Source organism: Pinus tabuliformis, chromosome 1_2 (assembly GCF_031772625.1).
Source record: "Pinus tabuliformis cultivar Carrire ecotype Pingquan chromosome 1_2, CPIR1, whole genome shotgun sequence".
Taxonomy (NCBI): domain Eukaryota; kingdom Viridiplantae; phylum Streptophyta; class Pinopsida; order Pinales; family Pinaceae; genus Pinus; species Pinus tabuliformis.
The window spans coordinates 1308893676-1308911301 of record NC_142298.1 but is presented as its reverse complement, the minus strand read 5'-3'; the positions used below and the strand labels follow the sequence as shown (position 1 = coordinate 1308911301).

Sequence of the window (17626 nt, the reverse complement as noted above, 5' to 3'; positions counted from 1 at the left end):
TATATTTATAGTTCTCTCCAACCATTTACTTAGGGCTTCTTAACTCCATTAAAGTGCCCTCACACAATAATTAGACTAAACATTTGTTTCTTTTAGGTCTTTCGCCCACCACTTGGGTACATTGCCCACAAAACCACATTATTGTGGGTCAAACTCTTCACAACCTAACACCCCAAGAGTTGCGGAAGTACCTCCCAAGCTACACTTCTCAACATGGTAAAGTTAGCAAATCACTTACTTCCAAGCGAGAGAAATCAAGCGAGGTGACAGTGGCTTGATTTCTGACATTGAGTTCAGGAATTTCTGGGAGATAACAGTGCCAATTGATTGAAAATTGAAACCCATCGGTTGTCTAGGGATGCCAACTAATTTAAAACATGAAATGAAAATAGCTATTGGAGCCATTCACCAAGAGAAAGAAAACATCAAATACTTGGAATCAACCTTGGTGTTCTAATGAGCTAGAGTTAAGATAGTCTATCTACTCATTTGATTGTAGGATGGCAGATTTTGAACTGTTGGGGCCATTTAAAGCTTGAATCTTTAAGTGTACTCCTTTAGAACGTTAATTTAATGTATCTTAGAACTTATACCATGATGTATTTTTACTATTTGTACCTTTACATGCAATATAAATGAGCAATTTTTTTGTATTTGGTGTCTAATGATTTTGGTATATATATATATTGTATAAAATAAATTTTGAATATTTTTTTTGTTTATTGTTTAACTATTTCTGGTCTAGTTCTTAATTTTGGTGCAAATTAGTTTTGTTCTGGTTTCAGTTCTGAGTCTTGACTACTTTGAGAAGAAGTTTATGACCACAAGAATAAAAAAGCCCTATTATGAATAAATATATAAGAAATAATGTAAAATAATGTAAATGATAATAATCATAAATAATGATTAGTTAATTAGTAATTAGGTTGAAGAGTTATGTCTAAATGAGACATGACTCTCCATGAAGAGACACCTGTCTGGTATATAAGTAAGGCTCTCACTCTCATTGTATCATTTCTTATTCATACATTTAATATATAATATTTGTATCTTCATGGATATCTTTATATCCAAGTCTTCTGGAATAATTAATCTGAAGAAGGAACATTGTTTGCTTCATTTGGTATGAGAGCCACGTTGGCTAATCATCAGGCCCTTGGCCAACAATTTTTCATCAACATTGTTGTTGTCAAGTTTGAAGCATTTTGCTACAAAAAGTAGGAGTTTCTCCATATTGCCAATCAGGGCTTTGGCTATTATTTAAAAAAATGATTAATTAATCAAAAATCATATTAAAAAAATAAAAATAAAAAGGTGTACAAAAGGAAAAAAATTATAATAATAAAAATAAAATAAATTTATACTTAATAAAAAAAACAAAACGAATTATATAAAAAAACTATATATATATATATATTTTTTACATTAATAAAAAAATATATAGCTGCTGACTGACCATCACCAAAGAGTGCTGTTGATTGACCATCACGACTACTCCATGTAGCCGCAACACCGGAAGCCCGCACTCTACCGCCGTCTGGTCATTACATTTTGGCTCACCAATGTAGATAACGGACAAACCATGCCGCCGTTGATAGTTGAGGGACAACCACCAGATACGACCAACTGATCGCCACTCAACCACTTTCCATACTTCAGTTTCCCCGGACCGATAGCATCCGCCTCATCCACACCATCTGACGCTATCTTTCAGCCAACAGAGCCACCATCACTCTCAGAAGTTGCCGCCACCGAATTTGGTTAATTCCTCCCACGCTGTCACCAAATCCCATCAATTGGCTCATGTCCATCCGCTGACCACCAATCAACGTGCCAACAACGCTGTAGCATACACCTGTAGTTGAACCCATCCATACGAAAGTGACTTAAAAAGAACACAATAAAAAAATTATATAAATTACCGGTAGTCGAAGTCCCCTGGACGAGGTCCCAACCATACAATCCAATCCGTATGCATTATAACACCCACTTATTAGCCGTTAGTGTGATAAATTTGGTCTATACCCAAGCCAACCATTTTACAAGCTATTGTGTGCATTTCAATATCTGTTTATCCAGCGGCTAGTGTTGTAGGGAATGTGTCATTATTAATTCCAAGCTTAAAGAAAAGATTTTGAGTTACCATTAGCTAATTCTAATTACATAACACTTGGAACATGAATGCTACTTAGCACAGGGTGTAGAAAGATTCGATTAAGGTGGACATCATGGTATAAGGTGGTGTAAACTGACCTTGAAGGCACCGCAAAAATTTAGAAACGTTGCAACCATTTAGGGAATATCATGGCTTTCCAACCCAATTAACTTACAAATTTATATATATTCATCTAGTTGTTACAATATGTGAAAATATATTCAAAAGGAAAAATCAATCCAAAGTAAAGAAGGGGAGATTTCACGAAGAAATTTCTTTTCTAGGCTATTTTGTTAAAAAAAAGAGATTCTAGGCTATTTTGTTAAAGAAAAAAGAGATTCTAGGCTATTTTGTTGAAAAAAAAGGGTATAAGGTATTAAAAAAGGAAAGGAGAAGATTCATAGGAATTTCTTGAAATTGAAAAGGAGTAATAATAAAAAAAAGATTTTTATTCGTAAGAAGATACATTATAAAAAGGAAAAATATATAGTAAAGAGGATTATTGAATGAAGAAGTTTTGAAGCAAAAAGAAAGTTGAAGTAAGAAAAGCGAAGGGAAATTCCAAGTCAAATAACATAAAAGGGGAATTCATTAAGGATTAATACTAGAGTCTGAAGGAATAATAAAGTTTTGAAGGTTTTGAAGAAGAAATATGGGTTACTTTTCAAAATTTCCTTTTTGTTCAGAAAGATATCCTAATTGTGAAGAGTCATTTAGAAATCAAAACGTTGTTTGCATAAAATGTTACAAAACTTTTACCTTAGTTGAATGTCTAAGTGATATAGAAAAACAATCATTAGCAAGAGATATGAAACAATTAATGGCAATATATAGCAACAACAAGCTGATTTTAATAAGAAAATGAAGAAAACAGAATCCACATTACAAGTTGAAAGCCCATCATCACTCCTACAAAACGATGTAACCCAGTGTACCAAGAAATTGCAGCTAGAAGATCAAGAGAAAGGCGAAATAGCCAAGCTTCGACAAAACAATGAAGCGTTACAACAGGAACATAAAAATCTTATGGATATGCATTACAAGGAAGTAATGGAAAAGGATGAAGAAATCTCTTGCTTCAAGGACCATGTCGAAAAATTACTTGCACAAGTGAATAAGACTAAGTTCACAAAGAAAGAACTCAAGAAGCACTTATCAGAACAAGAAGATGAAAATTTACGTTTAAGGAACCTTAATAAAAAATTATTAGAATAAATCAGAGATCTAAAAGATGAAAAACTCAAGAGTCAAAACATTGAAAATAAGGTTGATGAATCAGAACCAAAGAACTTTATGTCTAAGAAACCATAATCAAAGTCTACTCACTCAAATTAAGAAACTTAAGGATGATAAGAAAGCATTAAAAGACAAGTTAGAACAATTTACTCAAGAAGAAGTATCGAAATTTCCAGTCGTAACAATCCAAGTTGAAGATAAGGGAACGCATATCGATCGAATGAACTATCATAACTCAAGAAGAATGCAAACTAGTTGAAGAAAAGACGCACATAGATGTTGCAATTAAGATGATAAACACCCCAAGTGAAGGTTCTGTAACCAACTCAACAATGTCGTCACCTGAAGTAAATAAAAAAACCTCGACACACTTAATAAGGGAAAGTCAAACCAAAAAAGCTCCCTATCGACATCCGAATCATGAGAGTAGACAACTCAACAATGCTATGTATCGGGACCATTCAGATCAGAAACAACAAACTGATGTTCCAGAGAATAGTGATGTAACCTCAATTCAGTGCTATGATGACAAGTCGTTACAAAATTCTAGTGATCAAAATATTTCACAGAAGATTAATCTAGGATGGTCTGATCCCTTCTCAGTGCGACAATTTTGTTTGTCACTTAGAAGATCATATCAACTTGTATTGACGAAGATGATTGTTCCGAGACGAGAAGACATTCGAAACCAAAAAAGAGATCAAGCCTTTTTCATTGACAAGCTTTGAGGACAAAGCTTTTTGAGGAGGAAGGCAATGTTATGAATAAACATATAGGAAATAATGTAAAATATTGTAAATGATAATAATCATAAATAATGATTAGTTAATTAGTAATTAGGTTGAAGAGTCATGTCTAAATGAGACATGACTCTCCATGAAGAGACACCTGCTTGGTATATAAGAAAGCCTCTCACTCTCATTGTATCATTTCTTACTCATACATTTAATATATAATATTTATATCCTCATGGATATCTTTATATTCCAGGTCTTCTGGAATAGTTAATCTGAAGAAGGAACATTGTTCGCTTCAAGCCCCCACTTATCGGTCACATTCCCTGAGACATGACATGCTGGAGTTTGCCATTCCAATTTCCTACAGTGCTTTGGATCATATCTTAGTTAAAGTAATTCCAGTGTTCCACGGGGACTCGCCCCCCCCCCCCCCCGCCCCCCCTAGGGGTCTAGTTTCCTCGCACCCCCGCGCTCCGGGGACTTGGGGACGAGTAGGGGACGTTTCCCCACGCTCCCAAAATGGAGGAAACTCGGGGGGACGTGCCAGGGAAACGTTTCCCTTCCCTGAGGGGGCGTTTCCAAAAAGGGGGACGTGGGGGGACGTGAGGGGGCGTTTCCAAAAAGGGGGACGTGGGGGGACGTGAGGGGGCGTGGGGGGACGAGAGGGGACGTGGGGGGGCGTGGGGGGACGAGAGGGGACGTGGGGGGACGTGGCACACCTTTAATGCATTAAAAACCATTTTAATTAACTAAATGCTGAACTTAATCTTTAATTAAGAGTTAATTAACATTTAGGGTATTGGAAAATCATTGTTTCGTGTTATAAAAACGGCACCTTGAACCATGAACAACACACTCACAGCCTTTGCAAGTTCGCTGAGCGCTCCATTCACAGCGTTGGATTTCACTGTTCAGATTTTAATAAACAGTGTCTGTATCATTATTGATTGTATTAGGAATTGTATACAAAAGGTAAATTACCTAAAAAAAGTCAGTGAATTAATATAATTTGTTGAAAGTGCAAGCTAGGAGAACCAAGACCTTGAATCGGTTCAATATGGGCCCCGTTCATGGTGATAGTAGGTTTAGGAAAAGAGCCTATTGTCACATGTTTTGAAAAGTGGATCTGACTATTTTGTTTCTAGGAACCAATTAACCACTAGTATGGGTGAAAAATCCGACTTGTAAAAACTTAAAAGACTGCCTCCTTGACTACCATGCGTTGTGTTGATGAGACCTAACTGAAATATAATATTGTTGATATAATAAGACCTGATTAAAATACAGAATGTTAATATTCCACCAGCCACCCAACTACTTTCCTATATGATTTCTCAAAATTCTTCCTTGACATCTAATTTTGATCCCATGAGAACTTAAAGGGTTCAAAATAAACATTCGCTCAAAGAAAGAAACCAGCAGGATCTGTAAAATGGAAACTAACTAAGCAGTCTAACAACATGAAAAGAAGAAAGTAACTTCCACTTACGTGTCTATCATTTTTATTGCCGATGGAAAAATCTATGGCACAAGGTTATGGCTGTCGCAATGGTTACCTAGGAACTGAATAAACAATAGACAGTCAGCCTATTACCATATTAGGCCTATGGTCTTTACTTGTGGAAAAAGCATCCAAGTTCCGTTTAGTCCAAGTTCCAAAAATGATTTCTTTTAGACTTTTTCTCTAGGTTAGCAATATCTAAAACAGAATTGTGAAGGTATATCAGACCTATGGGCTAGTCCTATGGAAGCATTGCCAAATAGGCTATTCATATATTAATATTATCAGTTGCAAATCTACTTCCTGCCTAACTAATATGTCAAGAACTTAGAAGTCCAGTTTCTCAAAATCATTATACATAATCCACTATAGTTCTGAGTTCTCTCTTTGTTTAAGTTTTCTTCTAAGAAGGATTGTGTAAATTTTCAAATTCATTGCTTTCTTGCTCCAGGAATTCATATCAATCATCATGCTTTGCAGCTTTTCAATTCAACCCAAATTGTCATAGTGGACTCAATTAATAAACTATATTTTATATTTATAAATTTTTAAGACCCTGACGCTCCCCCACGTTTCCTAAAAAATGGTAGGGAGCTTTTGCATAGGCCGCTCCCGCGCCCCCTCACTCCCTCGCCCCCTCGTCCCGGAACCTTGGTGGAACATTGAGTAATTCAGCCAAATTAAATCAGCAGCCTTTCACTTGGCAAATCCACCCTTCATAGGCATATAAAATCATTCAGACTCTCATAGGTCCTTATGTCTTTTTAGGTATGGATCACTCTATTACGGTATTTCCTTTTCAAGAATAAACATGGTAGAAGTGTAGATTGGGATTAGAGATGCAACATATCTGAATGTGGGATCAAATACTGTTGCTGAAAATCAAAACCAGCAAGCTCAAAAATCTGTAGTGGCAGGAAATAATTTTCTCATTAACAATGAAAGAATGATTACATTCATATAGTACAAGAGTGATGCCCTAGGAAGGTAGTGCTCCACTTGCTTGTGTTCTCTCAGGTAAACTTGCCCTCTCATTTCAACCATCCAAGCGGCCAAGCTTAACTCTCCTACACTGACACATGGGCTATACCAATATGGTCAACCTAAATGGAAGATTTTCTCATTGAAGTTTCACTAATGTTCATGATGCAGACTCGAGTAGATTGACTTTTCCTCTCTAGATAAGGCACACTGTTCATGAGGAGTGAGGTGCACCAGGAGAGAGAGTATTCTCTCAAATTTGAAATCATTATTAAATGCAAACAACTCATTGGTGACGAATAAGTAATCGCTAGTCAATTAATCAACTACACAAATAAAACTGAAATTTTTGGGGATGAAAGAAATGATGGCTAATCTTTAGTCCATCAACAATCTAAAATAGAAGCTCCCAGAATATAGCAAAGCTTAATTTTCTGGGAGATGAAGGAAATCTTCTTGAGAACATGCTCGAAGCAACAAGAACTAACACCCTTGAAACTGGTGTAGCTATGATGTCCATTGTCAAGATATACACAATAGACTTGTACCTACACAATCAGAGTTGTGCTGCAGGTTTGTCTGCCTTTTTCTGTCCTTTGGATTTTTGTCAGGCCTGTTGCACACCTTGAAATATGTGATGTCTGTCTACAGCCTTGAAATTCATGCAAACAATGAAAGCCCTTTTCTTCTTCTTTCGCCTCAAAAAAAGAACTTTTATAAATATTGATTTTGAACTATAAATTTAATACCTTCAAGTTTACTCGCCCTCGCTCTCATTTGCACCATCTTCTGCCTAATTATTTGTGTGTAACACAGGGCCCTCTGTAGCTCTCTCTCTGCTGCAGTTCCTTGGCTCCTTCAATTCCTTCCCAGCTTGTCTTGATCCGTCAATCTGACAGCATGTCAGATAAAACACACACATACACAGCTAAAATATACAAGACAAGAGCAGAGAGAAGATATACTTGGATATTCATTCAAGTGTAATGTCTTAATGCATAGTAAAATGGGGGAGACCCTTGTTAGGTACATTATGTAACTCCCATGTGCCTAATTTTTTGATAACTTCAATAATGAAGCCATTATTATGACATGATTACTTTACAATATTAGAAAAATGCACTAAGTAATTATATAACAATTATAGCATGTATCTAACAACGTAGACAACTAATAATAAAACCTTTGTCTGCCACATTAATCCTGCTGCATTCCTAGGCACTTGTGCTGTTAAAATCATATGAATCCTTTTTCTTATAGCTTTATATCCCTTGTGAATATTCATTTTTTCGTTTACATAAATATATCTTCTCTATCTGTTTGTCTGTACAGGGCTAAATCAACTGAATTGTTCAAAATGATCACTGATCCTCGTGTTCCTCAGTGTATACTGCTTACAGGCTTTGCTGTGAAGGTATTAGTCTTTGTATCACTTTTCTACGATTGCTATGCTGCATGGTGTTTATTTGATTGCATACCATTTATATTTTTGGTGGTTGGAATCTTCCTTTCGTTGTAGATGGAGTTATCATTAATCGCCCTGTTTTTCTCAAAAGTTGATATTTAATTAAACATAAAAGTCATTTTGGGGAACCTCTGTGATCTGAATCATATAATCTTTATTTGTATTCAAGTATTATAACTTTATAAGTTATTGTTTGACTGTTGATCTTCTAAATTTCAATCCGGGGAACTTTATGTTCATCTCTGCTGAACCTGGGTGGACACCTCCTAGTCTATCCATATCAATCCTGTTGAAGTTTCTAAGTTTACTTAGTTTAGAAACTCTTTATGCACTTTTTCTGATTTATTCCTACCTACTTGTTATTTTTCTTAAACAAGTTATTTACAAAGTAAACACTGAAAAATAAACACCAGTGCATGCTTAACATATAACAGATCAACAACTAAAAGAAGCAAGAACAAACACACCACATGACACCATTATTTTTGGACCAATGTCCCCGTAAAAACCCAATGCAGAAGAATTGGTGCAGTTATCTAAGGGGTTTCTTATTAAGAAATATAAGAATACAATTTAGGTGCCGAAATTGGCCTACCCAACAGAGAATTTCCTTTCCAGTAATACTTCACAGTTTGAGGGAAATCTCTTGGCTGAAACCCCGGAAAATCCTTCCGGCAGTTCCTCAGCACAAAACTGCTTCTGCAACCTTAGCGTCTGGCCAATTTGGACTGCGTTAGCCCCTCTCTGTACCACACTGGCCCCGTGTCGGCCTTTCTAGGCCTGTGTCAGCCCCAGGAGGCCCTGTGTTAGCTCTGGGAGCCTCTGCATCAGTGACGCTGGCCCTTTTGGTGCTCTGCGCAACACTTGGCTGCCTCTGCGTGGCCTTGCATGAGCCCTTGCTGGCTCTGCATCACCCTCCTTGGCTGCTGCGCTGCTCTCTCGACACAATCTCTGCCGTCTCTGTTTCTTTGTACTCAATGCCCCTCAACTTCTCTCCCGATCACTAATTCTATATCTCTTAGCAAACCCCACTCTAAAGAATAGAATGATTGATCATCTGGTGTATTCTCCAAGTGACCCTCAAGCCTCCTCTTATACTTTTTCTGTTGACATCTCAACGGTTGAGATTAAGTCCCTAATCAACAGATAAGATTAGATCTGGCTTGATCCATGTCTTTTGGACCATTCTAACACAGATTCATATTAATACACAACAATATTTTATTTTCCCTAAGTTTAGACTTAAGGACTCCATTAAAAATATTAATTATTTTAATATCTCCCGATCTGTTTAGAATTTGTCCAAACCCTTTTTGGGTATTGGAGATTTCATGTGCCCCAACCTCTCCACCAAATTTCATGGCTGGAGCACATTCGATGCTACCCCACATCAACACTCCCTCTTAGTGAGGACTGTGCTCTAGCAATACTCCTCACTGAGTATTACTCTGGTCATCCGGCATCGGTACCTGTGTTGATGCTAGGCCTTCCTACCCAACATCCTCTGCATTGCTGCCTCCTGTACTGCTTCCCATGGTTTTGCCACTACCACTATTGCATCTGCACGATAGCTCCCTCTGCATCTATGCTGTTGTTGGTCTTTTCTCCTAGCACTGCATCCGCACTGCATCTCCTCTCATCATGCTGCATCGTGCTGCCCATTGCTGCACTGCAACTCAGTTACTGAGAAGTAAGTAAGTGATCTCCCAACTGACCTCCCTGTTGGGCTAGAAACACCCACTGATGCTAAAGCTCCCTCTACCGCTAACAAGTGCTCCCTCTCTGACTTCTGCATTGGTGCAACAACTCCTTGCATCTCGCACCATTGCACACCTCTCTGTGCCTTCCTGCACTAGTGCAACACTACTGTGCCTCTCGCACTGCTGCAGCCTAGTAGCTCTGCGCTGTCTCGGGACTCCTGCACTGTAGCTCTCTCTACCACTCTATTTGCATCTGTCTCTAAGACTCTACCCACTCGACCAATCTTGCTACTCCTCGTCGGGGCTCCCGTAGCAAGGTCTAATCCAAGAGGCTGGGTACCTCAAGGATCTTTCCCCTCATCGCTTGTAGTCTACTTGACTACAGCTCGATGTCTCCCCACTTCTGCTCAAGTGGTGCGTGTGAACTCATGGCATAATCATCATCTGTGAAAACTTCCTTCTCTGCACATGCTGGCGCTGCCTTAGTCTCGAAAGACTCTCCCTTACTGTTCTTCCTTGGGCAATGGGTTGCATAATGAACCATCTCCCCACAATGGAAGCACTTGATCTTGAAGAGATCTTTTTTCTTCCGCTTCTCCTGCTTTCCCTCAAATGCTAGGGCCACATCTTCCTCCTACTGCTTGACCTTGATCCCTTTGCTGCTGCTACCTGTCTTCAACTGCCGTCTGATCTCTTCCTGGCGAAGAGCTGCCCACATCTCGTCCCGAGGTTAGAGAGTCCCTCTGCCCAAGATACTCTGGAGTCTGGACAAACACTTCCCAATTTTCTGAGACAACATTTAGGGTTGTCCTCACCATAAGTTCCTGATCCGGTGCCGCTCCGATAGCATTCAATTGGTCTCGGATCTCATTCAGTCCTTCGAGAAAGGTGTCAATCGATTGACCCTTCTTCTTCTGATACGACCTCATCTGTTTATTTGGGGTAGCATCGGATGTGCTCTAGCCACGAAATTTGGTGGAAAGGTTGGGGCACATGAGATCTCCAATACCCAAAAAAGTTTTGGGCAGATTCTAAACAGATCAGGAGATATTAAAATAATTAATATTTTTTTATGAAGTCCCCAAGTCTAAACTTAGGAAAAGTAAAATATTAATGTGTATTAATATAAATTTGTGATAGAATGGTCCAAAAGACAAGGATCAAGCCAGATCTAATCTTAGTCGTTGATTGGGGACTTGATCTCGGTCGTTGATATGTCAACAAGAAAAGTATAAGAGGAGGCTTGAGGGTCACTTGGCGAACAGACCAGAGTGATTAGTGATTCTATTCTCTAGAGCAGCGTTTGCTAAGAGAGATAGAATTAATGATCGAGAGATGCTGCTAAGGGGCATTTGAGTACAGAGAGACAGTGAGGCAGAGATAGTGCCAGGAGAGTAGCATAGTAGCCAAGGAGAGTGACGTAGAGCCAACCAGGGCTCACGCAGGGCCACACAGAGGCAGCTGGGAGTTGTGTAGAACCTCAAAGAGGCTAGCGTTGCTAACGCAGAGGGCTAGAGGGCTGACACAGGGCTTCCCAGGGCTGATGCATACCCAACCGGGGTGACGCAGGGCTGGCGTGAGGCAGAGAGGGGCTGACGCAATCCAGAGAGAGGCTGACGCTAGGGTTTTTGGGGCAAATTTGTGCTGAGTAGCTTCCAGAAGGATTATCCAGGTTTTGAGCTAGAAGATTTGTCAGAAACTGAGAGGTATTACTGCCAAGGAAATTCTCTGTTGGGTAGGCCAGTTTCGGCACCCAGATTGTACTTTGATATTGCTTAATAAGAAAACCCTCAGATAGCTGCACCAGTTTTCCCACAATGGCTTTTTCCGGGTACATTAGACAAAAAATAATGGTGTCATATGGTGTGTTTGTTTCTGTTTCTGTAGTTGCTGATCTGTAATATGTTGAGCATGCATTAGTGTTTATTTTCAGTATTTACATTGTAAATAACTTGTTAAGGAAAATAACAAGTAGGTAGGAACAAATCAAATAAAGTGCATGCATGGTTTGTAACTAAGTAAACTTAGAAACTTCAACATGGTATCAGAGCATGATTGCAAATCACAGGAGGACTAAGGACATCAGCCAAGCAGAGCAATAGCAGCAGAAAACAGTGGTTCTGAGGTGACATAAGTTGTTTCTAGCAGAGCAACAACAAGGGAAGGGTGATGTAGTTCCTGTGTCATCAAGTGTGAGCTGAGAAGAGGCAACGCAAAAGCTAAGAAGGCAAAGGGAGCCTCACGTAGTAGCTAGGAGGGCTGACGCAGTTGGCTGAGGAGGTCGAGTTGCCGATTCCGGGATTGTGCAGAGCCTAGGAACTCTCACGTTCAGGTTGCTGGAGTTTAGAAGGCTACGGGAATATTGCAAATTGAAGCTGGCGAGGTACTGTAGTCTGAACAATACCTGACAGAGCAAGGCCAGAGGAGTTGCCACCGAGGGTTTCTAGCCGAGGAACTCAGATCAGTGGTGCAATTTCACAAGACGATCAGAGTAGGGGGGCATCTCGACAGCGACAGAAGGATTTCTAGGAGGGAAATCAGGACTTAGAGGGAGTCCAAAAGAGAACTTTCAGACGGGAAGTAGAGACTTGGAGGAGTTGAACAGAGAACTTCCAGGAGGGAAGTAGAGGAGCGTCATGGCACTACACGGAGTAAGAGACTAGGATAGACTGGACGGAGCATCGAACTTCGCTGTCTGGAAGGCCAAAATCTTATTCTTACATGACATTAATCGTGTCAAGAACTTTGCCTTGAAGGTAATAGCTATCCCACTCGACCCCGATGATAATGACAAGTACGAGGAAGCAATGGCAAGGGCCAAGAGCATTATCCTTGATGGGGTCAAGGATCATGTAGTACCACACATAGCTGAGAAGGAAAAGACATTTGAGATGTGGGAGGCTCTCAAGAAGTTGTACCAGCGTACTTCTGTGCAGAGAAGAATGTTGCTTGAGAATCAGTTGAGGTCGTATCAGATGAAGAAAGGAGAACTGATTAACACCTTCCTTGGAGGACTGAATGAGATCGGAGATCAGTTGACTGCTATAGGGGTGACACCAGATTAGGAACTGATGGTGAGGACAACCCTGAATGCTCTCTTAGAAGACTAGGAGGTATTTGTCCAGAGTATACTGGGTAGAGGGACACTTCCACCTTGGGACGAGATGTGGGCAGCTCTTCACCAGGAAGAGATCAGACGGCAGTTGAAGACGGGTAGCAATAGCAAGGGTATCAAAGTCAAGCAGGAGGAGGAAGACGTGGCCCTAACATCTGAGGGAAAGCAGGAAAAGCGGAAGAAGAAGGATTTCTCCAAGATCAAGTGCTTCCATTGTGGGGAGCTGAGTCATTATGTGACCTAGTGTCCAAGGAAGAAGAGTAAGGGAGAGTCTTCTGAGACTAACGCAGTGCTAGCACGGGCAGAGAAGGAAGTTTTGACAAACGATGATTGTGCCATGAGTGCACACACACCACTTGAGCGAAAGTGTGGAGACATTGAGCTGTAGTCAGGCAGATTACAGGCGATGAGGGGCAGGATCCTCGAGGTACCCAGCGTCTTGTATTAGACCTTGCTATGGGAGCACCGAAGAGGAGTAGCAGGACTAGCTGATGCGGGTAGAGACAAATGCGGATGGAGCGATAGAGAGACATTAGTGCAGGAGTCTCGAGAGAGTGCGAGGCTAGGAGGCTGCAGCCGTGTGAGAGGCGCAAGAGTGTTGCACCAGTGCAGGATGGCCCAGAGAGGTGTGCAATGGTGCGAGATTCTAGGAGTTGTTGCAGTAGCATAGAGGTCAAAGAGGGAGCACTTGTTAGTGGCAGAGGGAGCTTCAGCATCAGTGGGTGTCTCTAGCCCAATAGGGAGGTCAGATTGGGAGATCAGTTACTTACTTCTCAGTAACTGAGTCGCAATGCAACAATGGGCAGCACGATGCAACATGATGAGAGGAGGTGTAGTGCAGATGTAGTGTTGGGAGAAAGGACTAGCAACAACACGAATGCAGAGGGAGCTATTGTACAAATGCAGCAGTGGCAGTGGCAGAACCATGGGCAGTGCAACAATATAGGATATAGTAGTGCAGAGGATGTTGGGTAGGAAGGCCTAGCATCAGCACAGGTACCGATGCCGGATGATCAAAGTAATACTCAGTGAGGAGTATTGCTAGAGCACGGTCTTCGCTAAGAGGGACTGTTGATTTGGGGTCGCATCGGATGCGTTCTAACCACGAAATTTGGTGGAGAGGTTGGGGCACATGAGATCTCCAATACCCAGAAAAGGTTTGGGCAGATTCTAAATAGATCATGAGATATTAAAATAATTAATATTTTTTATGGAGTCCCTAAGTCTAAACTTAGGGAAAGTAAAATATTAATGTGTATTAATATGAATCTGTGTTAGAATGGTCGAAAAGACATGGATCAAGCCAGATCTAATCCTAGTCGTTGATTGGGGACTTAATCTCGGCTGTTGATATGTCAACAGGAAAAGTATAAGAGGAGGCTTGAGGGTCACTTGGAGAACACACCAGAGTGATCAGTGATTCTGTTCTCTAGAGTGGGATTTGCTAAGAGGGATAGAATTAGTGATTGGGAGATGTTGCACAAGGGGCATTTGAGTATAGAGAGGCAGAGATAGTGCTGGGAGAGCAACGCAGTAGCAAAAGAGGGTGACACAGAGCCAGCGAGGGCTCACGTAGGGCCACATAGAGGCAGTCGGGAGCTACGCAGAGCCTCAGAGAGGCCAGCGTTGCTAACGTAGAGGGCCAGAGGGCTGACCCAAGGCTTCCCAGGGCTGACGCAGACCCATCCGGGGTGATGCGAGGCTAGCGTGAGGCAGAGAGGGGCTGACGCAGTCCGGAGAGAGGCTGATGCTGGGGTTTCTGGGGCAGATTTGTGCTAAGTAGATGTTGGAAGGATTATCTAGGGTTTCAGCCAGAAGATTTGTCAGAAACTGAGACGTATTACAGGCAAGGAAATTCTCTATTGGGTAGGCTAGTTTTGGCACCCAGATTGTACTTTGATATTGCTTAATAAGAAAACCCTCAGATAGCTGCACCGATTTTCCCACATTGGGTTTTTCCAGGGACATTAGTCCAAAAATAATGGTGTCATATGGTGTGTTTATTTTTGTTTCTTTTAGTTGTTGATCTGTAATATGTTGAGCATGCACTAGGGTTTATTTTCAGTATTTACACTATAAATAACTTGTTAAGGAAAATAATGAGTAGGTAGGAATAAATCAGATAAAGTGCATGGAGGGTTTCTAGCTAAGTAAACTTAGAAACTTCAACATCATCTGGTTCTCGAGCAAGATTCTTCTCTTCACAGAAGTATGCTGGTACAGGTTCTTGAGAGCTTCCCACATCTCAACTACTGTTTCCTTCTCGGCTATATGTGGTACCACATGATCCTTGACCCCGTCAAGGATAATGCACTTGTTCCTCTCCATCGCCTCTTTGTACTTGTCGTTATCATTGGGGTCGACTAGGATAGCTATTACCTTTAAGGCGAAGTTCTTGACACGATTCCTGTCAAGCACTGATAAGATTCTGCCAAGTTTGATCCTCCGTCCAGTCTATCCTAGTCTCTTGCCTCGTGTAGTGCCATGATGCTCCTCTACTTCCCTCCTGGAAATTCTTTGTTCGACTCCTATGAGTCTCTACTTCCTGTCTGGAAGTTCTCTTCTGGACTCCCTCTGAATCCTGATTTCCCTCCTCGAAATCCTTCTGCCGCTTGTCGAGATGCCCCCTACTCTGATCGTCTTGTGCAACTAAACTGCGTCAGCCCCTCTCTCCCTCACATTGGCTTTGCGTCACCCCAGATGGATCTGCGCCAGCCCTGGGATGCCCTTCGTTGGCCCTCTGTGTCAACCCTCTGGCTCTCTGTGTCAGCAACACTGGCCTCTCTGAGGCTCTGCGTAGCTCCCGACCTTTTCTTCGTGGCTTTCGCTGGCTCTGCATCACACTTCTTGGCTTCTGCGTTGCTAGAAATAGCTTCTATCACCTCGGGACAACTGTTTTCCGCTGCTATTGCTCCGCTCGGCTGATGTCTTTTAGTCCTCTTGTGATCTGCAATCACGCTCTAATACCATGTTGAAGTTTCTAAGTTTACTTACGTTCTTCTTTGAAGGAAACATTCTTGAAGAAGTAAATGAGTACAAGTACCTTGGGATTGATTTGAATAACAAACTTAATTGGGAGGACTGCAGAAAGAAGAGAATTTTAGGAGGGTGAAAAGCATTATATGCTCTTCAAAATGACTAAAGCAGTTTTTGGACTCCTAGTTTGTCCAGTGATGCTATATGGGTGTGAATTGTGGGCTAACAACACCCTCGTCTCAAAATGGAAACAAATTGAGAAAATCCAAAAATGCTTGATCATGAACAAGTTCAAAATAAAAAGTTCAGTACCTTATGAGATAGTGTTGAGTGAAACAGGAGCAACTCCCATTGAAGCAATTGGTATGGCGCGGCTCATAAGATATCGAAAAAGAATTGAGCAAATGGGAGTAGGTAGATGGCCTAATGTTATCTTCGATGAAGGCATGAGTGAAAGAAAGAAAATATGGAAGAAACAAAACTACACATGGATGCAAAAATGGAATATCTACCTCAATGCCTGCCCCACAAATAACAAGGAGCTAAGGAATTTTGTTATGGAGAAGTTTCGTAAACGGGTGTGGGGGAAAGAGTTGAGTAGAAAGAGAAAGTACTACATTGAGGAATTCAACCCTACGTGTGATCTACAACAAAAGGAGTTCATTGGAGCTAGCATTCCGTGGAGGGAAAAGGTTCTTATTGCTCAATTAAGAACCAACTCACATCAACTTCAGTGTGAAACAGGATGGTGGAAAAGGCCTAAAGAAGCTTGGGAAGAATGGGTATGTACATTTTGCACCTTTGGGGAAGTGGAATTGGAAAAACATTTCATTTTGGAATGTGATGCTTTCAAAGACGCCAGAGAAAGTAATGGGAATATGATAGTATCGGTTTCTTGACATTGTCTTTTCAGCGAGGGGATTGTTGGAAGGTTGGGCCAGCACATCATCTATTTGAATAAGAAAAGGATTGAATTGCAAAAAGCAGGGAACTAATGGTCCCATAGACTATTTGTAGTCTCGTGGACATTAAAATATCATTTTATTTCATTTTCCGCCCATCTTTTGTCCGTGGGTAGAAAACCGTCAACGTACTTTAACAGGAAATTCCAAAACAGAAAATTCAATGTAAGTCAATCGAATGATAAGAAATGGATTAATGAATCCATCCGCGAAAATAAACTAGGGAGTTGTTTGGTGGCATAAAATTTATTCATTTTATGTTAAACATATTATAAACTTTAATACAACACATTATAAACTTAATGCAAGTCAATGAAGCGAATGATGAGAGACAGATTAAGTTGGCGGGCCACAATTTATTATTTCTATGTTGACCATATTATAAACTTTAATACAGAGGCATATTACAAACTTTAATAACCTTTAATACATGTGACGTGAAGATTATAATCTACTCATATTTATTTAGAAGATATTTTAAAGTTGAAAAGGTAAGTTTATATTTTAATCAATTTAAAAGTTTATTTTCAAGTTTAAAAAGTATTTTTTCTAAAATAAGTTTAATAATTTGCTTAATATAAATAATGATAACTAATAATTAGTGTTAAATATTTATAAATGATGCATTAATTATATTATAATTAACTTAATAACTATTTTTAAAGTATTATAATGAAGTTATATATTTAAAAATTCAGATAAGTTTATTTATTTTTATGTAAATTTAATTAATGTTTAATTCATATTTATAAATGATACAATAAGAATTATTTATTGTATGTCAAAATTATATATTTT

General features: G+C 40.1%; 1 protein-coding gene across 5 annotated transcripts in view; it reads left to right on the top strand.

The window, feature by feature from the left end:
• LOC149211019 (mRNA export factor GLE1-like) overlaps window positions 1–17626 on the top strand; it is a 532145-nt gene that overhangs the window by 428744 nt on the left and 85775 nt on the right. For all 5 annotated transcript variants that reach the window (XM_089396862.1, XM_089396865.1, XM_089396864.1 and 2 more), the window contains one exon: window positions 7943–8024. In XM_089396862.1, the coding sequence (XP_089252988.1) occupies window positions 7943–8024 (82 nt within the window). The remainder of the gene's footprint in view (window positions 1–7942; window positions 8025–17626) is intronic.